This window comes from Ailuropoda melanoleuca, chromosome 8, assembly GCF_002007445.2.
Source record: "Ailuropoda melanoleuca isolate Jingjing chromosome 8, ASM200744v2, whole genome shotgun sequence".
Taxonomy (NCBI): domain Eukaryota; kingdom Metazoa; phylum Chordata; class Mammalia; order Carnivora; family Ursidae; genus Ailuropoda; species Ailuropoda melanoleuca.
The window spans coordinates 127,519,453-127,541,243 of NC_048225.1; the positions used below are offsets into that span (position 1 = coordinate 127,519,453).

The 21,791-nt window shown below is 54.2% G+C and overlaps 1 protein-coding gene across 2 annotated transcripts; it reads right to left on the reverse strand.

Moving 5' to 3' along the window:
- Positions 1 to 42: 42 nt before the first annotated feature.
- On the reverse strand, positions 43 to 21,748 carry PMF1 (polyamine modulated factor 1). 2 transcript variants are annotated; one of them, XM_034667461.1, is made up of 5 exons: positions 21,446 to 21,748; positions 3,651 to 3,756; positions 2,788 to 2,888; positions 1,722 to 1,917; positions 43 to 520 (listed from the first exon to the last, which is right to left on the reverse strand). In XM_034667461.1, exons 1-5 carry the CDS (start codon positions 21,604 to 21,606, stop codon positions 467 to 469), a joined length of 618 nt encoding a protein of 205 aa, XP_034523352.1. In that variant the 5' UTR covers positions 21,607 to 21,748; the 3' UTR covers positions 43 to 466. The 2 variants fall into 2 exon arrangements, with proteins under 2 accessions (XP_034523352.1, XP_019663236.1); XM_019807677.2 differs by lacking the exon at positions 21,446 to 21,748 and adding an exon at positions 21,050 to 21,383.
- Between the last annotated feature and the right edge of the window lie 43 nt (positions 21,749 to 21,791).

Below are 21,791 nucleotides of genomic sequence, written 5' to 3' on the forward strand. Positions count from 1 at the left end.
GGGAGAGGCCCAGTGGAGGAAGCACCCTCACAGATTACAGTGGAGGAAGCGGAGGAAGTTTATTTCTGGATGTGGCGAGAACATGGCAAGGGCCCTCGGGCTGGCCGGCAAGGGGGCAATCAGGGCAGACCGAACAGACTCCCCGAGCCAGGTCCGGGGGCGCTCAAGCATGGGCGGGGCGGGCAGCTGGCCCCGGCCTGGAGGACAGAGAGCCTGGAGCCTGATTCCCAACATGGGAGCTGGCCAACAGTCCTCAAGTTAGAAGAAAACAGGGAAGGGTCTGAAGGGGGTGGGTGGGTGGGTGTGTGGCCCCAAGGGAGCCCCCAAAACAGGAGGGACAGTCAGGCCTCATCCTCCAGCTAACTCCATCCCTGCTCAGGGACTGGGCACCATTTCAGTGGTTTTCAGAGGCAGCTCACCGGGCCCTCGACCTCGGCTGCCCTCTGCTCCTGGTCCGGCAGCCTCCTCACTCGGGCTCCCCCAGCACACCCACCAGCTCCCTCTGTTCTCTGCGCAGGGCCTGGCAACCATAGCAGGGGAAAAACAGGATATGAGAAAACCCAAACCTTTCCCTTCACTCGGCTTGCCTCCAGCCTCCAGGCCTCTGCCCCACCAGACGACATGGACCGGGTCTGGGCTTGGGCCACGGGCCCGGCAGGGCAGGTGCAGGCAAAGGCCTATTCAGAAGACTCCCCCTACTCGCAGGTGTTTGTGGCAGGCTGGGGGCCATGGCCACTGAGGCTGGGCCTCCCCAGAGCAGTGGCCATCGTGAATAAGGTCTCCCAAAGTATCCCCTGATCGTTTGAGCCCCCCCAGCGATTTCTAGCAGGCTCGCAGCTGGGCTCGGAGGCAGACAGAGCCCCACGGATGCCCTACGGGGCCTGGCACCTAGCTCACCAGCGGACCCGCTTCATACGCAGGGTCTGTGGCTGCACTGGGTGAGCTATGGGTCTGAGCAGGGTCTTTGCGCCCCCTCCGAACACCGAGGCTCTGAATGTAAGGGCTAGCCAATTTGGAAATCAGGGCCCAGAAAGAAGAGTGACCCATGGCCTCAGCGAGATGGAGTGGCAACAGTGGGTCGCATCTCACCTGACGACTCAGCAGGGCGCCCCCAAGAGGCCCAGGAGGCAGCGGCAGGCTGAGAGCCTGGGCCAGGACCCCGTGGATGCCCGGTGCCCCAGAGCCAGGGAGGGGGTGAGGACAAGAGGGAAGAGAGCAAGCCACTGGCCCTGCTCCTGCTGCCGTCTCTCCAAGGCTCAGGGACCCGGGAGCCAGGGATTTGGGGGCCCCCTGCCATGAGGACTGGAACAGGAAGACCGGCCGCAGGAAGGGAACACCAAGGGCTTATAAGTGAACACAAGCTGGATATCTGGACGACGGAGTGAGCCCAAGAGCAGTGCGGCCACTCGAGCCTGCCCGCAACCCTGGATCGGAGCCACTTTTTGAGAGAGCGGGAGGGAGAGAGGGCATGAGGGCAGAAAGGGAGAGAGGGAATCTCAAGCAGACTCCCCGCTAAGGACAGAGCCAACGTGGGGCTTGATCTCATGACCTGGAGATCACGACCTGAACCAAAACTGAGTTGGAAGCTCAGCCGACTGTGCGCCCCCCAGGCGCCCCCTAATGTACACATTTTAGAGCTAGTGGGGAGTGGTTGGTGGAGAACCCCACGGCGAATAGGAGGAGCTGGTCCCTCGGGCGGGGAACCCGTGCGGGACACTCACCTGCCAGGCCTGCTGCCGGGCCCGGCCTTGCTGCCGCAGCTCCTCCACTCGCCCGCGGCCAGCCAGCACCGCCTCGGCCAGCTGCCGGTTCTCGGCCTCCTGCCTGTGCACACGGCGCCGCAGGGCGTCCCGCTGCTGCCGCAAGTAGGGCGCCAGGGCGCTGCGCAGGTCTTCTGCCGGGATCCCACTGGGGCGCCTGCGTGGCCATGGGGGCGAGCGGCCGGGGTGGGGGGACGTGTGTGGGTGAGGCTGTGCCGGCTTCCCAGCTGCGGTCTCAGGCGGGACGGGCTTCCACGGCCCCCGCTCCACCGGTGCACTCAGCGGCCGGCCCTCCGCTCGGGCGCCCGGAGACCCCACTCCCCGTTCTCACCGCCCACGCCTGAGGCGTCCCACCACAGGCACCCCCATGTCTACCGCTCCAGGGCAGCCTCTGTCTGTGGGACCCGTGCACCCGCTCCTCAGACAGTAAGTGCAGGAGTGGGGGCCCGGAGAGGCCCAGCCAGTGCTGGTGGACGGGGTAAGATAAGGCAGGCAGGACTGGAGACAAGAGTACGGGGTCCTGATGCCTGAGGCGTCAGCTCCGATGGGCAGTGGGATGGAAGCTGCCAGAGCTTGCTTAAAATTTGTTTTCAGTTCTCAAACTCAATTCTCCTACATGTTAATGTCACAAAGCATAAGAAAATTGGAAAGCAAGAGAAAGGTGCTTCCTGACTCTGGCCTAAGACACAGTTCAGACGGGGAGAGTGGGGGGAAGCAGGAGCGCAGGGTCCCCCCCATTCTTCGCGGGACGCCCCAGGGGGAGTCGGTCCCAAGGGAGCAGGTCTCGGATTCACTGCTGAATCCCGGGCACATAAAACTGTTTGGGGCCTACAGTGGGTGTCCCCTAAATGTTGTTAGATGGGCAAGTGAATAAAAACCAGACGCCCGGTCAGCCTGACAGAGACTGCAAATCCGCCCTTCCGCCTCCTGCCACGGGCTCCGGGGCTCCCCTTCCCTGGAGGAGATCCTGGGCTTGCTGCCTAGGGTCGCTGCACCCCGAGTCCCACACGTGTGAGGCCCTTCTCACCAGGCCGGCTCCGTGCGGTCTTTGCCCTCTTCCACGATCTTGTCCAAGGTGTTCAAGACCGCTTCCAGGTTCCCCTCTGCTTTGATCTCAGAGATTTCCTCCTGCAGAGCAAGCAGGGAAGAGCTCTAATGACAGCAGACAAGCCTGCAGTGAAAATACACCAAACTTCCGGCAGGACTCAGCAAGATTTTGGCTCATTTCTGTGTCTTTGTACCAACATTCCAACTTCTCTCCATGTGACTTTAATAATTAAGAACAGGAAGTAGCAGGGGCGCCTGGGTGGCACAGAGGTTAAGCGTCTGCCTTCGGCTCAGGGCGTGATCCCGGTGTTATGGGATCGAGCCCCACATCAGGCTCCTCTGCTATGAGCCTGCTTCTTCCTCTCCCACTCCCCCTGCTTGTGTTCCCTCTCTCGCTGGCTGTCTCTATCTCTGTCAAATAAATAAATAAAATCTTCAAAAAAAAAAAAAAAGAACAGGAAGTAGCAAATGGAAACCATCTGAGGAGAACCTGCCCAGCAGGCCCAGCTGCTGGGGCCACAGCCACACCTGGTGCTTCCTGCCCTCCCCCACCCCCCAGCAGGAGGGCACAGGAATGGAACCCTCTGGAGGGATCACTGTTACTTAAAGACACAGAGTTCTGTCCTTTTTTGTACTCCCTGTAGCACGCAGTTCCATGGAATTCCATGGTTAAGTGTCTTCTCTGCACCAGGCCCTGCACCAGGTGCTGCGGATGCGGGGAGGACAGGAGTGGGGGGGTGCGGACAGTGGGCACAGCACTGGACCACAAGAGCAGGGGGACAGCCTGAAGCCACGGAGGGCGGGCCCGAGCCAGCTCCCCCTGCTGCGCTCCTTGCCACTCACCCGGACAGACGTCTGCAACTGGGTGATAAACTTGTCATAGATCCGCTGCGTCATCTCGGGCTGCAGCTGGTGCAGGCGCCTGTAACAGTCCGTGAATCTCTGGAAGCTGGCGGGAAGCACAGACAGCAAGATGGACAGTCAAGCGCACAGCCAGTCCACAGCCCCGGCCTGGCCACCCCCGCCTTCCCCCGTGGTGCTCGGGGCCTGGTCAACTCCACGGCCCTGGGTAAAGGCTGTGGGTGCAAGACGTCTCACCTGCAGCTCTGCTCAGCTCCCCCTGTCCCCAGGGTCCTCACTACCTCTCAGCAGAGCCCAGCTGAGCTCAGGGGTGTCCCCTTACGGGTGGGTCACACCTGTCCAGCCATGTGCATCGAACAACTGGGAGGGCTCGCTAAGACTCGGCCGCCCCCACCGTGTCCAACCAGCTCCTGGGGGACGCTGCTGCCGGTATGGGCCTCGGTCCTTGAGAAACTCTCTTCGTTCCAGCCCCCTTGCTGGGCTGGACTAGGACAGGACATGTGGCCTCCTGGGAGAGCTTTCCTTCCTCCTCAAAGGAGCCGCACAGGAAGGAACGGGTGCCCTTTCTGTAGGGTGTGAATACACGTGCCGGAGGTGATGTCTCCAGCTCCCGGCCACCGTGGGGGCCCTTGCCTGAGGCCTGAGGGCAGAGTTCAACCCTAAGGAGGCCAAACAGAAGAGAAGAACTGGGATGTCTAAGGACATCATCAAGCTGCTGAAAACACCAAACTAGAGCCAACCCACCTTGGGGCTGCTAGTTAGTGGGGTAATGGATTCCTCTTATTGTCACGCCATTTAAAAAAAAATTTTTTTAAAGATTTATTCATTTGACAGAGAGCACAGGGGAGCAGCAGAGGGAGAGGGAGAAGCAGGCTCCCTGCCGAGCAGGGAGCCCTACATGGGGCTCGATCCCAGGACCCCGGTATCATGACCTGAGCCGAAGGCAGTCGCTTCACCTACCGAGCCCCCCAGGCGCCCCTATTCCTGCCATTTAAAATCAGGTCTCTGTCACTGGCAGCTGAGAGCTGGGCTCCTGATCCACCCTCATGGCTGGAAAGATCAGAGGGCACCCATGCCTTGCTCCCTTAGACAAAGAAAGTCAAATAAGGTAACGAGTTTCTTGCCTTTCCTCTCCCCAGTCCCTGCTTTATCATCTCTACCTTCTCCCTCGGGCCCTTCACCTTCTGCCAGGGTTCGGTGCTGCCTGCCGTGCTGGCCGCCAACCAGGTACTGGGTGTTCTGGGGGGGAGAGAGGCTGCATGGCCCGCCCTAAGCTTCCAGCAGAGAGATGCCAGCAGACACAGAAACACACGTGAACATGGGGACAGCCACTTGCAGAGGGCGCTGGAAAGGAAATGGGTCTCGGGGACCGTCTTTAAGCTGGGGTGGGGGTGTTCAGTGAGAGCCTCTCTGACGAAGCAACGTCCGATGACCTGCAGGAGTGTGTGAGCCAGGGAGTCCCCAAGCACACAGCAGCCCACAACTGCACTTGCCTGTGGGTCTGGACACTCCTCAGCTGTGCAGCCAGGCTTCGGGGCCACGGGACACAGGGGATTGGGTCCCTGGAAGCCCATGCCTAGCCCCCATCCCACTCAGAGAATCACGGCTCAGGGCTCTCAGCCTCCCCGCCCAGATCCTGCCCTACACCGTGTCTGTGGAGCCGGTGACACCTGAGCACGCACAGAGGCTTCCAAGGGACACCTGCTGCATTTTCAGGAAATCCATGAGCCTGCTGTTCAACCGGCCGCACTGAACACCACGTTATACAGTCTGGTAGCAAATGATATTAAAAGCAATGGTACTAACTACTCAAAACACAGGACTTCCTCATCCAGCACCTTCTCTGTGCTCTGGGGGTGGCTGACAGCCTGTCTGGAAACACTCTGTAAGGTGCGCTGCAGCCCTCTTTCCGCAACTCCGGATTGAGCGTTTACCTTGGAGACTGGCAAACGCAGGATGCCAGGGCTTTATTTTTGGAGGGCCGGCTGCCAGGCTCTGCCGGCGGCTCTGCAGGAGGGGACAGTCTCTCCCTGTTGTGATGGTCCACGATGGACACTGGCAGCCGTGACCAGGGCAAGGTACGGATGGCGGGCACCCTTCAGCCTCGGCAGGGCTCCGGGCGTCTCATGTGCTGCCAGCCACACTCGCCACGCAGTCTGTGGCTACATGCGGAATGCGGAGAAGCAGGACGCCCAGCCAAGCGGGGCTGGAACTGAAACCCGGTAATTGTGGCTGGAGACGGGCTTGGCCTGGACACCGGAGATCCTGTTCCTCCTCCCGGCCTGCTCGCCAGCAGAGGGTCTGAGTGGGCCCCTCTCCAGCGTCCAGGCAGCCGGCAGCGGCAGCGAGGGCCGGGGGTCGGGGGCAGGCCATCTGCCCACCCGTGCCGCTGCGGAGGTCTTCCCGCAGCCCCGCCGCGCTCTGAGGACTCCGCGAAAGCAAAGCCCGTCCCCGCAGATCCCCGAACGGTGAATGCTTGCCTCACGGGCACGGAGGGAAGGCAGGAGGACTGAACAACGGTGTCAGCGAGACAGGAGGACAGGGTTCCTCGCTTTGTTTTGTTTCGTTTTACTGCGATGTAATGGCCACGCCTCCTCATATAAGGCACACGGCACGATGCTGTGACCCACACATACGGTGAAATAAAGACCACAGGACGAGTAGTCAACACCCGTCACCAGCTCATAGAGATACACAAAACAGGGGCGCCTGGGTGGCACAGCGGTTGAGCGTCTGCCTTCGGCTCAGGGTGTGATCCCAGCGTTATGGGATCGAGCCCCACATCAGGCTCTTCCGCTGTGAACCTGCTTCTTCCTCTCCCACTCCCCCTGCTTGTGTTCCCACTCTCGCTGGCTGTCTCTATCTCTGTCGAATAAATAAATAAAATCTTTAAAAAAAAAGAGAGAGATACACAAAACAGAGAAGAAAAGTTCTTCCTTGTGATGGGAACTCTTACAATGACACTCTTCACAGATCGGCGTGAGCTGCGGTCACACGGCGGACACCGCGCGCCCCGGGCTTCCTCATTCTGCAGCTGACGTACGCGTGTGCCTTTGTCCACCTTCCTCCAAGCCCCTCTCCCCACCACCAGGAATTCCTTTCCTGAGAGCCGGGGCAGGCTTGGGAATGGTTTAAATGCCCCTGTGAATCTCCTAAAATAGATACTCTCAGGAAAAAGCAGGAAAAGTGATGCATTTTAGAAAACATTCTGGGTGGGCCATCCTACCCCCTGCAATGTCATTGGGATCTCCAGGGTGCCCAGAACTGTGTTCGGTGTGGCTGCAGACCAGCCCCACCCCAGCCACCTCCCCACCCTGGACCCCAGGCCGGCGGGTGTGTGCTGCTCGGACGGAATCCTCCCTCACGAGCAGCCCCGATGGCCTCTCTGCAAGTCCCCCTTTGTCCTCTGCTGGAACGGTGCCCTGGCCTTGGCCTTCCAGGGGTACACAAGGGGCCACCCAGCTGCGTGCTAGCTACGTGCACTGGTTCTGCGGACGCACAGCCTGTCCTGCCTGGGTTCAAATCCTACTGCCACTGCTCATGAGTGACCTGGGACAACTTCCTTACCTTTCTAAGCCTCGGGTCCTGCCTCTGTCAAGTGGGGATAGTAACTATCCGCGCTCACAGAAAGGCTCTGAGGTCACACATGTAAGGTACTTGGCACAGTGCCTGGCCCATCGACAAGCACCGTGTCAGCCACAATCAGGATCACTAATTTCCGAAAAGCAGTTCTCACCGCCCCCTCCGCTGTGAGAACAGCAAGCGGGCTTCCCACAGTCAAGAAGTCTCCCCTGCAGGAGGCAAGTGCTTCCTAAAAGCGTCCTGGTGGCAGATGCCCGCACAGAAGCCGGCCCAGCAGCAGGAAGAACCCACTGGCCCCAAGACACAGAAAAGGCTAAGTCGTGGCCCCCGCGAAAGGGGGCTACATTTATCACCAAAGTCACTGCTTGAAATGTATTTACTGAATTTCAAAACACAAACGACTATAATAACTGATTTTAATCTAGTTTTTCTCTTACACTCTTTTTTTTAAAAGTATTTTTAAAAATAACCTCTATGCCCCATGTGCGGCCTGAAGTCGCCACCCCGAGCTCTAGAGTGGCCTGCCCTTCAAGCCTTCCTGCACAGTATCTGAGACCCTGCACAGTTGGAACTCGCCGAAGAAATACTCCATTAACTGCACTAAGAACTCACTACACAGTTATCACACGAATTTATTTATTTCTTAAAAGATTTTATTTATTTATTTATTTGAGAGAGGGAGAGAGAGAGCACAAGCAGGGGGAGGCATAGAGGGAGAGGGAGAAGCACACTCCCCGCTGAGCAGGGAGCCCTACACGGGGCTCCCTCCCAGGACCCCAGGATCATGACCTGAGCTGAAGGCAGTCACTTCACCAACTGAGCCACCCAGGCGCCCATATCACAGAAGTTTAACTTAAAGAAAATTAACTTCAGAGTACTGAAGCCCAGAATCAAGCCCTCGTGGTCTGTCCGTGTGTCAAGGTCCGCCCGCACACCCCGGCTCGGGCTCCGTCGGCTGCAGCGCTAGGGGAGCCCAGCCCTGTGGTCCCACTGGGCGTCCCTTCACGGACTGCCCACCAGAGGGCGCCACGGTCCCAGCCCGGAGATGGGCCACACCAAGCTGGGGACAGAGGCTGGAGGGCCGGACACAGCCATGCTCCACACGCCCCCCGCCGCCGCACACCACCTGGACGGCTGTCCCGCTGCGCTCGCAGGTGCTTAGCGGTCAGCTCCTTCCCGCTGCCCTCTCTCAGTCCTGGGTGTGCTCAGCCGCAGGCCTGAGAAAGCGTACGGAAGCCCAAACGAGAAACGCTCCTTGATGACAGCACAAGTCTGCGATTTATGATGACAACTGCTGACAAAAAGTTACCTTTTAAAAATTAACCTTCATTAGGGGCTCCTGGGTGGCCTAGTTGGTTAGGTGTCTGCCTTCACCTTGGGTCATGACCTCCGGTCCCCCGCACCGGGGGTCCCTGCTCAGTTGGGAGTCTGCTTCTCCCTCTCCCTCGGCTCCTCTCCCTGCTCACCTCTCACTCTCGCATGAATACAAAGGCCCCTTGTGCTAATCTAACCTTTTACTGCTTGGATTCTTTGGAAACTACTAGAAACTTAATAGTGAGAATATGAAACTGGGGTACTTTTTCCAAAAAAGACTTCTGATTTGATAAATATTAACACAAAAATAAAAAACTCCATCAAGATAATTGTACAGTAGTCCCCTTATCCACAGGGGGTACCTGCCAACACCCTGACAGATTCCTGAAACTGCGGATAGAACCAAACTCTAGATATACTATGTTCTCTCCTGTACATACATACATACCTACGATAAAGTTTAATTTACAACTAGGTACCGTAAGAGATGAACAATATTATAAAAATAATTGTTCTATAAAATATACTTGTAACAGCATACTGCAATAAAAGTTATGTGAATGTGGTCTGTCTCTCAATACTTTTTTTTTTTAGGGGGCGGAGAGGGATTTACTGGGGTCTCTTGAGGGAAGCTGGGATTGCTGGGCTCTGCAATCACTCATCAGAGCCCATCCAAGGAGTGGCAGCGTGTTCCCAGGTGACGGGGGCAGACGGATCATGCTAAAGATAGCGGCAGCATCTGGGGAGAGGGGGAGGGCGCTCCAGTCGGCACGGGGACCTGAGCAGTAAGGTCTGGGTGGAGGAAGAAACACCTACTCCTCGTGGCCGGGCCTTTGGTCACCAGATGGAGGTGGGGAGCTTCCCGTGACACACAGGACTCACACATCACTTGTCAAGGACCTCAGCCGCCTGGAGCCGCAGGCATCAGATGTACGCCCCCTGCGGAGACGGGCCCGCCGGTGGCGGTGTCTGGGTCACTGGGAGGTTTGTCTCTCCATATACTACTGGACAGTATTCACCTTTCTTCTTCTTGTGATGCTGCCCAACGGGATGCCCACATGGCGAGAGGAAGGCGGTGAATGCCGTCAGCGTGTGACGGACTGTCCGGCTACTCTTGACCTCAGGCCGGACGTCAGACGGGGGGTCATCTGCTTCCAGACTGCAGCTGTGAGTACTGACCCTGTGGACGGCCACTCTGGGGACACGGGGGACTACTGTATTCGTGCATCCACCTGACAGCCACCGAGAGCCCACGGCGCACCGGCCTCGCTCAGCGGTACAAACCCACAGGTGCCCTCGAGTGGATACCGTGACCAAGGAAAGACAGATCAATCCCAGGAAAACGAGGACAGGAAGCAGAGCGGACCTTGCAGGAGCTCCGGGAAGACGCCCCGGAGGAAGCAACGCCTGAGGCCTAAGTGGGAAGCACGGGCAGGCCAGAGGACGGAAGGCCGGGGCCACCCCGCCGAGCACGCTCTCCACCTCACTTCACCTCACAGGCGCTCGCCCACTCCACCTCCACCATCTCCATTCCTCTGACGAGGGAGCGGAGGCAAGGAGACAGAGGCTTGCCCAAGGTGGCGTGGCTGGGACCGGGGGGAGCCCCCTGGCTCGGGCTCAGATGCCCCTGGCCCACAGGCTGCCAGGGCGGCCGGGCTGGGCGCACCACGAAGGGGTGAAGCACGGCCAGGCCGGGATCAGCCCTGTGCTTCGGGAGGCCTCAGGCGGCTGTGTGGGGCGGACTCGGGGGGGGAGGCAGGCGGGAGGACGCAGGCGCGGGGAGGGGACACAGAGGGCGGCGGGTGGTCTGGAGGTGCCAACAAGCCACAGTCAGAGCCCCGCCACGCTGCAGACACGTCACCGTGCAGCATGGTCTCCGGCACATGCAACGAGGGTGAGATATCGGGGGGGGCCCGCATCTCGTGGCCGCACTCTCCGGTACCACGCTTACCCGGGAGCAGCTGTCTCCTCTGAAGGCCACGGGCAGCCGGCCGGCACACCAAGCGCTCTGCACTCTCCCCGTGGCTGCACGGAGGCTGAAGTTTGGTCCCACAGACCCTACTTGGGCACCACAGCTGGACCGGCGGACACCTTTGGACCCCCTCCTCCCTTGGGCCTGGACGGACACCCCCCCAGGGCACAGCCAGGGTGGCGTGGCGCCTGTGGTAGATCCCGCTTGCCACCAAAAAGGATGACCTGGTCTTCGCCAGGGCCCACTGCTGCCTCCAGCCAGCTGCCTCTCTTGGTGGCCCCGATTTGTGACAAAGCCCTGAAGGGGGACAGCTTGTCTGGTTGCTTTAGCTAAACAGGATGGCGGTCGTTCAGAAGGTTCAGGAGGCTGTGAGGACAGAACCCTTCCTTTTCAGACAACAAGGCACAGGTCACAATGGTAAGCCCCAACTGAGCCTGCTTCTATGTTCTGACCCCCAAGAGAGGACGGGTGGGGGTCTTTGCCTCAGTCGACCCAACGAAAGGAAGACGCCCCACCTGGAGACAGTGGCGGGGCGGGGGTCCATCTGATCAGATGGCCCAGCGAGGCCGATTACCTGCCAGTCATTCTGGGGTGCGTCATACGATTTGCCTCCTAGTCAAGCTAACAGGTACGCGAGCAGTAGGCAGAGTCGCAGAGAAAATCAGTCCGGGGTGTACGACAGCCCTCTGGCTCGCTGACACGTGAACAAACTAGCTTGTACTATGTGGAGACCACTGTCCCGGTATAGGGACTTGGTCTTGGAGACTGAGGACTTTTAACCTCATGACTTGGGAGAGGGTCAAGTACTTGCATGCATCTTCAAAGTGGGTGTTTTCATACCTGACGTCTGTTGAGCCCTTCCCAAGTGAAACAAGCCGCAAGGTCCTGCTAAAGCACACAGAGGGAAGGAGGTCCCCACAGGGAGAGGCGGCCAACAGAAAGAGCAGGTCGCTGCAGAGGAGCTCACGGGCATGTGTGTGTGTCCGCGTGCATGCGCATGCATATCTTCCACACCCATGGCCCTGACCATGGCTGGAGAGAGAGCGAGGGGCCAAGGAGTGAATGGGCTCACGAGCTGAGCTAATTCTGGAAGCAACCCTGAGCCAATTAACCTTTTTAAGCAGGAGGAGGACATGCTTCAATATGAGCGGTAAGGGAAGGGGCAGGACTGAGGCTGGAGGGCAGCCTGGAGGCGGCGGCAGCCATCGAGTCAGATGGCGGGTCTGACCTTGAGCACTGGCACACAGGCGGGAGGGAGCAGGCTGAGAGCAAACTGCTTCAACGGGGCCAGCGGCTGACTGCAGCAAGGGACTGGGGAGCACTCCCAAACCTCTGGCCTAGAGAACAGGCACACGGTGGTATCTTCCACCAAGTCAGAGCCCACGGAGGGAGCAGCCGTCCTGTCTCCACCACGTGCGCTCGGTGGTTCTGTGGGACACGAAGAGGACAGTCCAGAAGTAGACTGCTGGATCCTGAAGGCTGGCAGAGAGATGCAGCCTGGGAACCCTCAAAGACCCTGCAACAGTCCACTGGGCATCTCCTGGGGGCCAGGCACCACGATAAGCAATAAGTACAGAGCGGTGAATGAGACAGACCCGATCCTGTCCTCTGGACCTTAGGTTTAATGTGGGGGACACGGACAAGGGAACAGTGCACGGGGGTTCTGGGGGAATAAACGAAAGTGTCGTGATAAAGAGTAACCAGGGGAGAGGCGCCTGGGTGGCTCAGGAAGTCAGGCATCTGCCTTCGGCTCAGGTCATGATCCCGGGGGTCCTGGGATCGAGCCCCATGTCGGGCTCCCTGCTCAGCGGGGAGTCTGCTTCTCCCTCTCCCTCTGCCTCTGCCCTTCCTCGTGTGCTCTCGCGCACACTCACTCTAATAAATAAAATCTTAAAACAAAAAAAGGGTAACCAGGGGAGGAAGGCAGCTTTAAAGACGGTTGGCAAGAGATGGCAGAGAACCATCCCTGGCGGAGCAGACATCAGCTGCAAATGCCCCGAGGCAGGAAAGCTCTGGACCTTCCAGGAGAGGAGGAGGACTCCCTGAGGTGACAAGACGTAGGTGGCGGCCAGAGTGCACGGGGCCTCGGAGGCCAGTGCAAGGAGCCGTGCACAGACCCTCAAGGGCTGTTAGAAGCAACAAGACATCAAAAGGGACATGACTGTTCACGTGTGGAGGGACGTGAGGAAGGGCCGGAGCTCACACATTCCAGGACAAGGAGAGGAAGAGGAGCCCAAGAAGGAAGAGGGGCAGAGACTGATGTGGGAGGCCGAGGGACAGCGTCAAGGACAGAGGAGTAGCTAGCAGAGTCAAATGCGACAAGGAGAGCAAGTAGGGCAAAGATGAAAAAATATCCACGGTATTTGACAACAAAGACTTATTAATGACCTTGAAAGGAAACGTTTCAAGGGAATGGCGGCAAAATGCTTTCAGCTGAGACCTGAATGGGAGATGGGGAACCGGGGAGAGACCTGCAGCCACAGCCTCGGATGTAAGGGGAGCGACACCGAGACGGTACGCCAGATCCACAGATGCAGGAACTCCTCCTGGTGACCTCAGTTTTCTCTACAGACCAGGTGTGGGGGGGTCATTCTCCTTGCCAGGGCACCAGGGCAGGGTGCAGGGGAAAGGCCCGAGGGGCGTGATGGGCATTTCCAGTAGTTGCTGTGGAGAAGGGGAGAGGACTGGCGGGGGCAGGAGGGGCCGGGTTCACGGTAGAGGCACGATGTCCCATGGGGGAGAGGCTCCACTACGCGGCTCCTCGGGCTGGGGAAGGGGCAGAGGAGTGCAGGCAGAATACTGACTTGTGCTTGGCCAGGCGCTGGGAGGAGAGAGCAAAGATGCAGAGAAGCCTGAACCTGTCCAAACAGCTTTCTAACCCCAGACCTGTTTCTCTCCCCAGTTCCTGATGGATGGCACCACCCTCCACCCAACCGCCACAAGATGGGAGTCCTGGAGTCCCCGCCTCTCCTCTCCCCTGCATCCTACCCCCAGTTGCCTCCATCTGCACCACCTCAGGCTGCTGTGGCCCCTACCAGGCAGCTAGGCATGGGATTCTGGGCTGACAAGCTTTCCAAGGTCAGACAGAATGCTTCAGACTTTTAAAAACTAATAATTGTCATTTTTAAATGACTATAAAATGTAACATGTCAACTAATCAACTGCGATTTTATTTTTTTAAGGACTGTCTATACCCAATAGACAGGCTTGAACCTACAACCCCAAGACCAAGAGTTGCATGCTCCACCCACCGGGCAGCTAGGAGCCCCTGTCAACTGCAATTTTAATATAATTAGAGAAAAATCATATTCATGTAGGATCTGCATGCTTCTCTCCATAACCTGATTTTAAAATTTACCATTATAATGTGATCATTTTCCCATGATTAGACATTATTCAAAATGGAATTTTATTTTTTAAAAAAGATTTTATTTAGGGGTGCCTGGGTGGCTCAGTTGGTTAAGTGTCTGCCTTCAGCACTGGTCACAGTCCCAGGGTCCTGGGATCAAGCCCCTTGTCTGGCTCCCTGCTCAGCGGGGAGCCTGCTTCTGAACCCTCTCCTCCCAGCTCCTGCTCCCTCTGGCTCTCTCTCTCTCAAATAAATAAAATATTAAAATAATAAATAATAAATAATAAAAGATTAAAAAAAATTTTATTTATTTGAGAGACAGAGAGAAAGCACAAGAGGGGAGGGGCAGAGGGAGAAGCAGACTCCCCACTGAGCAGGGAGCCCAACATGGGGCTTGATCCCAGGACTCCAGGATCATGACCTGAGCCAAAGGCAGATGCTCAGCCGACTGAGCCACTCAGGTGCCCACCAGATGGAATTTTAAAAACCAGCAGAGTATTTTATTAGTCCGAGTTATTATACTTGTGTAACTACCATTCTTCAAATGTTGGACATTTTAGGTGATTTTCAATTATTTCCCACTGAACACTGTCCTATGATAAATATCTTTTTTTTTAAAGATTTTTTATTTTTTATTTATTTATTCGACAGAGATAGAGACAGCCAGTGAGAGAGGGAACACAAGCAGGGGGAGTGGGAGAGGAAGAAGCAGGCTCATAGCAGAGGAGCCTGATGTGGGGCTCAATCCCACAACGCCGGGATCACGCCCTGAGCCGAAGGCAGACGCTTAACCGCTGTGCCACCCAGGCGCCCCTATGATAAATATCTTTTGTAGATTAACCTTTTTGAACTCTTTATTTTGAAATAATTATAGATTTGTAGGAAGCTGCAAAGTCAAGTACCCTCCACAATGTTAACATCTTGCACAACTATGGTAGGACATCAAAACCTGAGTCAACACCGTACAAAGCTCGTTCGGATTTCACCAGCAATCACACATACCTCAGTTTGTGTGGCCGTCACGTGTGTAACCCTGCGTGACTACTACCTCAGTCAAGGCACGGCACATTTTTTTCTTTTTTTTAAAGACTGTTTCATTCATTTGAGAGAGAAAGAAACTAGGGGGAGGGGCAGAGGGAGAGGGAGAAGCAGACTCCCCACTGAGCATTATACATTCAGAGCGTTACAAATAAACAAACAAACATTTTCAAACCAGTGGAGAGACGTCTCTCAAACATGGAAAAAAAAAAAAAGGATCAGTCATGACTTAAAGAAACATCAAGGGCACCTGGCTGGCTGAGCTGGTAGAGCGTGTGACTCTTGACCTCAGGGTCGTGAGTTCCAGCCCCACGTTGAGAGCAGAGATTACTAAAAATAAATAAACAAACTTAAAACAGAAATTGTGACTGGAGATTTTAAAAATAAATGGATGGCTCAAGTCACCAGGAGGGTTTTTTAAATGAGCATATAAAAGATTTTAATAACATTGGAAAGTTGAAACTGATAATAAGTACAGAATTTTATACCCAGGAAACAGATACCGCACATTCTTTTCAAGCACACATGGAACATTCACAAAAACTGCCCACATACTTGGCCGCATGGGGTCAAAGTGTCAAAAGTTCCCCCCAAAATCGGTGTCATACAGACCATGTTACCTAATCGTAATACGATAAAATTAGAAATCACAACAAAAGGTTAACTTTAAAAAAAATTACATGTCTGGAAACCAAAGAACATACTACTAAATAATCATTGGGTTAAAGACAAAATCGTAAGGAAAATTACATAAAATAAAATACATAAAATTAAATGACTGTGTCCGCGTGTGAAGGAATGGAGCTGGACCCGTCTCGTACCACACACAGAAACTAACTCAAAATGGATCAAATAAGAGAGCAAAAAACCATACAACTCATTAGAAGAAAACACAGCTGTACGTCTCTGTGACCTTGAATCAGACAGTAGTTTCTCACATGACACTAAAACCACCTGCAACCAAAAAAAAAAAAATTCTCTGCAACTTTCTATCTAAATAAATACATATTAATAAATAATCTAAATGTGACTTCTCAAAATTAGAACTTTTACAAGTTAACAGTACAAAGACTGCCCAATTAAAGAATGGGCAAACTATGGGGCGCCTGGCTCACTCACTTGGTGGAGCATGCAACTTGATCTCAGGTCTATGGGTTCAAGCCCCAAGTTGGGTGTACAGATTATTTAAAACTAAAAAATAAGGGGCACCTGGGTGGCTCAACTGGCTAGGAGTCTGCCTTCGGCTCAGATCATGATCCCAGGGTCCTGGGATTGAGCCCCACATTGGGCTCTTTGTTCAGCGGGCAGTCTGCTTCTCTGTCTCCCTCTGCGCCCCATCCGTGCTTGCTCTCTAGCGCTCTCTCTTTCACTCTCTCTCAAAAAAATAAATATTTAAATCTTAAAAAAAGACAAAAATAAAACGAAAAAAAAAAGTATATAAATAAATAATGGGCAAAATATTTGAATCAACATTTCTCCAAAGAAGATACAAAAATGGTCACTAAGCACCTGAAATGTGCTCAGCCTCGGTAGTCTTAGGAAAATACAAATCCAAGGCACTGTGAGATCCCACTTTAGGCCCGGCTACGGGCTGTCATCAGACAGACAGACAGTGAGGAACGCGGGTGAGGATGTGGAGAAATCCAAACCCTTGCCACGCCTCAAGCTGGTGGAAATGTAAAATAGCACAGCTGCTTTGGAAAACAGTGGCAATTCCCCCAAGAGTGAGACCTGGAGTTACTCCACGAGCCAGCAACTCCACTCGTAGGTGTGTCCCCAGGAGAGCCGCACACTCGTTCAGTGAAGCCCTTCACAGCGTTACTCATAACAGACCGTAAGACGAAAACAGCCCCACCTGGGCGGCAGTCGATGCAGGATACACCCAATGTGGTCGGGAGAGCCACACCACAGAATACAATTCAGTCATAAAAAGGACAGAAGTACAGACATGGGGACATGGAGGAACCCTGCAATCATGCCTTATGCGAAGTGCGAGCAGCCGGACACATCAGGCCAGGCGAGGTATGCCCAGCGTAGAGGAAATGTCCAAAACAGGCAGCCGCACACAGACAGAAGGTAGACTGGTGACTGCTGGGAGCTGGGGTGAGGAACGGGGCGGGGGGGGTGTGACTGCTATGAAACACGAGGCTTCTTTCTGGGGCGATGAGGGTGCCCTGGAGCTAGAGAGTGGTGGTGGGTACACAACTCTGTGAAGGCACTAACTGCGCACTGTGAGGGTAAATCTCACGGTATAAGAATTATATCTCAATTAAAAACTTCAACAACTACGAAAATATGAGATACTAAAATTTGTAGAAACCGGCAAAAGTAGTCCTACAAAAATTTATAGTTTTTAAAAAAAGATTTTATTTATTTATTTGACAGATAGAGCCAGAGAGCGCAAGTTCGGGGGCGGGGAGGAACGGCCGATGGAGCGGGAGAAGCAGGCTCCCCACTGAGCAGGGAGCCCAAAGTGGGACTCCATCCCAGGACCCTGGGATCATGACCTGAGCCTAAGGCACACGCTTAACCGAATAAACCACCCAGGCGTCCCTGAAAATTTATAGTTTTAAGCACATTTTTAAAAAAACAAAAAAACACTGAGAAAGAAAAGAGCTAAATATTCAACTCAAGAACTTGGGAAGAGACTAATAAAACAGATTTAAAGAAATAAAAAATAAAGATAGGTTTCAAAGATACAGAGGCTCATAATAACCTCAAAAGTTTTTTTAAAAGCCAATTTTGTAAAAAGATTAGTAAGATAGCATTCTGCCTACATAAAGTCCAAAAAAAGAGAAACAGCATATAATGGAAATAGGGGAAGTAATAAAAATTAAAGTAAAAATTTAAAACATTTTGAAAAGTTAGACTATAACAGACAAAGGAGACAGATTTGGGGTGGGGGAGCGCCTGTAAAACAGCAACCCTATCACAAGAAGAAATCAAATCGGAGCCGACTTGTGGCCATGACAAGAATGGCTCCATACCAGACGTGGGCAGCGACCTCGGTGAGGATACATCCAGCGCCACAGCTCAATGCCCGCTGTGCTCAGCGATGCAAGAAATTCTTGGCCTAAATGAGCTCTCCCAAACTTTTAAGAAACAGATAATCCCAATCTTACAAAAATCGTTTCAGAAGAGGGAGTACTGTCTAAGTCCTCATACACAGCTAATACGTCCTTGATTCTATACACAAACAAGGACAGTAAAGGAAATAAAGATGCATTTAACTTATTAGCATATAAACACAGATCTAAGTAAATCTAACTGTTTTTTTTAAGGTTTTATTTTTATTTTTTTTAAAGATTTTATTTATTTATTTATTTGACAGAGATAGAGACAGCCAGCGAGAGAGGGAACACAAGCAGGGGGAGTAGGAGAGGAAGAAGCAGGCTCATAGTGGAGGAGCCTGATGTGGGGCTCGATCCCACAACGCCGGGATCACGCCCTGAGCCGAAGGCAGACGCTTAACCGCTGTGCCACCCAGGGGCCCCTTTAAGGTTTTATTTTTAAGCATTCTCCACTCAACCTGAAGCCCAAACTCACAATCCCCAAATCAAGAGTCACATGCTCCCCCCACTGAGCCAGCCAGTGTATTTTATTTTTTTATTTTTTTTTTAAGATTTTTTTATTTTTTTATTCGAAAGAGACAGACAGCCAGCGAGAGAGGGAGCACAAGCAGGGGGAGTGGGAGAGGAAGAAGCAGGCTCACAGCGGAGGAGCCTGATTGTGGGGCTCGATCCCAGATCGCCGGGATCACGCCCTGAGCCGAAGGCAGACGCTTAACCGCTGTGCCACCCAGGCGCCCCCAGCCAGTGTATTTTAAAAATGCGCCATAATCAAGTACATTCGTTCCCAGAATGCAAAGATGGTTTAACTTCCATAATATCTGCCAACGGAGATCACCAATATTAATGAACTAAAGAAAAATTACAAGATCATCTTAGTAGAGGAAGAAAACATTTGATAAAGTTCAACATCTAATTATGACGCTTCAGGGGTGCCTGGCTGGCTCAGTCAGAGAAGAGTGTGACTCTTGATCTCTGGATCATGAGTTCGAGCCCCACGCCGGATGTAGAGGTTACTTACACAAACAAACAAACTTAAAAAAATAATTATGACTTTTTAAAAACCTCTCTGAAAACTAGAAACACACAGGGACTTTCATAATTTTCCAAAAATATGTACTCAAAACTTAAACTCTGTGGAGAACTTTAGGAAGAAGGCAAAGACAATTACAACAGTGTTTACTACTGCAAGTCCTTGATGACAATCTGGGTGAATCTCACAAAGGCAATGCCAAGGAAAAGAAGTCAGACATAATAAAAGATTACAAACTACAGGATTGCATTTAATAAAGCGTGGGGGGGGGGAATCCAGGGAAAATTAATGTCCAGTTAACACAAGTCAGGAGAGAGGTTACCCTTTCAGCTGAAGGTAAAGATGGGAAGGGGACACATGAACACTTGGCTGGGGTTGTTTCTTGATCTGGATGCTGGTTACAAGGGTGTGCTCATTCGTGAAAATGGTTACCAGGATGAGCATTTATGATCTGTGCACTATGAGGGAGGTTATACTTTCATAAGAGTGGAGCAAGATTGCTAGATACAATTATCTTACAAAAAGCAATAGTTTCTCTAAGTCATCAGTAACTAATTTTAAAAGAAAATAGAAAATAAAATATTCACAATAGTAACAAACTACTAAGTACTAGGTAGTGACCTAGTAAAGAATGCACGAGTTCTTTAAAGAACTTTAAACTATAGAAGGGGTGCCTGGGTGGCACAGTCAGTTAAGCGTCTGCCTTCGGCTCAGGTCACGGTCCCAGGGTCCTGGGATCGAGCCCCACGTCCACGTCTGGCTCTCTGCTCAGCGGGGAGCCTGCTTCTCCCTCTGCCTGCAATTCTCCCTACTTGTGAGCTCTCTCTCTCTCTCTGACAAATAAATAAAATCTTAAGAAAATGAGTCTGGAAAAAAAAAAAAAGCTGGAGGAAACGAGTAGGCAGCTGGCAGAAAAGGAAGCCACATGACTGACAAGTGTAATGAGGACATGTCCAAAGCTGTGAGGCAGTAGGGGTGTGCGAATTACAACAACTGTGGGACAGCCCTCTCCACACCTTCAGAGCTGCAAGGGTTAGAATGGTGGACACTCGGTGCTGGTGAGGATGGAGGAGACAGGAACAGCTTTCCTGGAAAGCAATCTGACAAGGCACAGGAGGTGTAAGCCCCAGAATCCAGCGGCCCCTCTCTGATATTTACATCCAGAAATGCCAGCACTCGTGCAAGAACACGGACAAGGACGGTCACCTGGCATAACCTGTGGAGGAGGGGCCTGGAGGGAACCAGGGGTCTGTGACAGGGGACAGGTAAGCGCTGATGCATATCTTGGTAAGAAAAACTGCCTGAGCCCTGAACTACATGCACTTACGGTACATGGTTTGATCTTAAGGGAAAAAAATGGTGTTGAGTGAAAAAAGCTGTGTGTACCTCAATTATCATTCATATAATCTTAAAACAGGCACAGACAAAACAAGGTATTTTACAAGGAAGCAAACATACTCCAATGTCACTTCCTTGCGCTCGTGCTAACCCAGACGCCCCCACCCCATTGCTCTATTCCTTCACCCTGATTTATTTTTCTTTACGGCCCCTGATCACTGGTCTATCTCCAGCTCCTACAACGGAGACTTGGACATTGTAGGCGGTCAATAAATATCGGCACATGAATAAACGGAGAACATGGAGCCAATAGAAAGTGGGGCCTATGGCGAGGGGCGAGGAATACAAGAATGAGGGGGGGGGCTAAAATAAAAAAGCAAAGGAGGGGCCTCTCCTGGACAGATCTTGGTGGTGTCTTATGACGGGTCCATAAAAATAATTACAAATTATTTTATCAAATCCATTACTCCGGAAACTAGGTCCTGCACGAAAAGGCCGCCACCGCCCCCTCCCAGCAGGCCTGACTACCTCAGGGCCTTCGCACAAGCTGTGTCCTCCGTCTGCAGCCTGTTTCCCTATCCCTCGTTCCTCCACGTTCCGCTCAGGGTCCCGTCCCCAGCGGGCGCCCTCCCCGAGCTGCCCTCCGTCCCATCGCCTGCCCACTATCTCAGCAAGCCCTGTGCTTACTCTGTGCCCGGCACGTGTCCACCCACGGACTGCGCAGCAGGCGGGCGCAGGGACCACCGCAGGTCTGCGCGGGGAGCACCGCCACAGCACCGCCCGCGGGGAACACGGCGCGGCCCCCGCACGGACTGCCTACCACCCGCACGCGCCCCGCACTTCCGCATCAGTCGACGCCCCCCACCCCACCGCCGCCGTCCGGCGCACAGGGGCCGGGCGCGAGGTGAAGGAGCGCCGAGCTCCCTGCTCCGCCCCCATGCGCGCGCGCGCGAGACCACGTGACTGCCGGCAGGGGACGCCGGCCAGTCACAGCCCAGGAGCGAGGCCACGTGATCAGGCCGCCGCCGCCGCGCCCCCTCCCCCAGGCATCTCGCACGTCTATAGCCTCCTCCTCCCCCTTACCTTCCGGCGGCGACCAGCTTCTGGAGGAAAGTATCCACCAGAGTGTCGAGGAGCTTCACCCTCGGAATGGTGGCGCCGGGGGGCACAGATTCCGGACACGACCCTTCAGGCCCCTTTTCCTCACAAGCTCTCTCTGCGTTGACGCTGCGCGCTGCAGCCATATTGAAGCCGGACCGCCAAATCTAACGGGCTCGGCCGCCCCGCCCACCGAGGCCCCCGATTGGCTGGCTCCGGCACTGGGCGCCTCCGGTTGGAGGCGGCGGGTGTCGATTACCGAACCGCGCTGGCAGCGGCGCGCTCCGCACCGACGTCCTCTCTGGGCAGGCGGGCCGACTACACGGAAGCC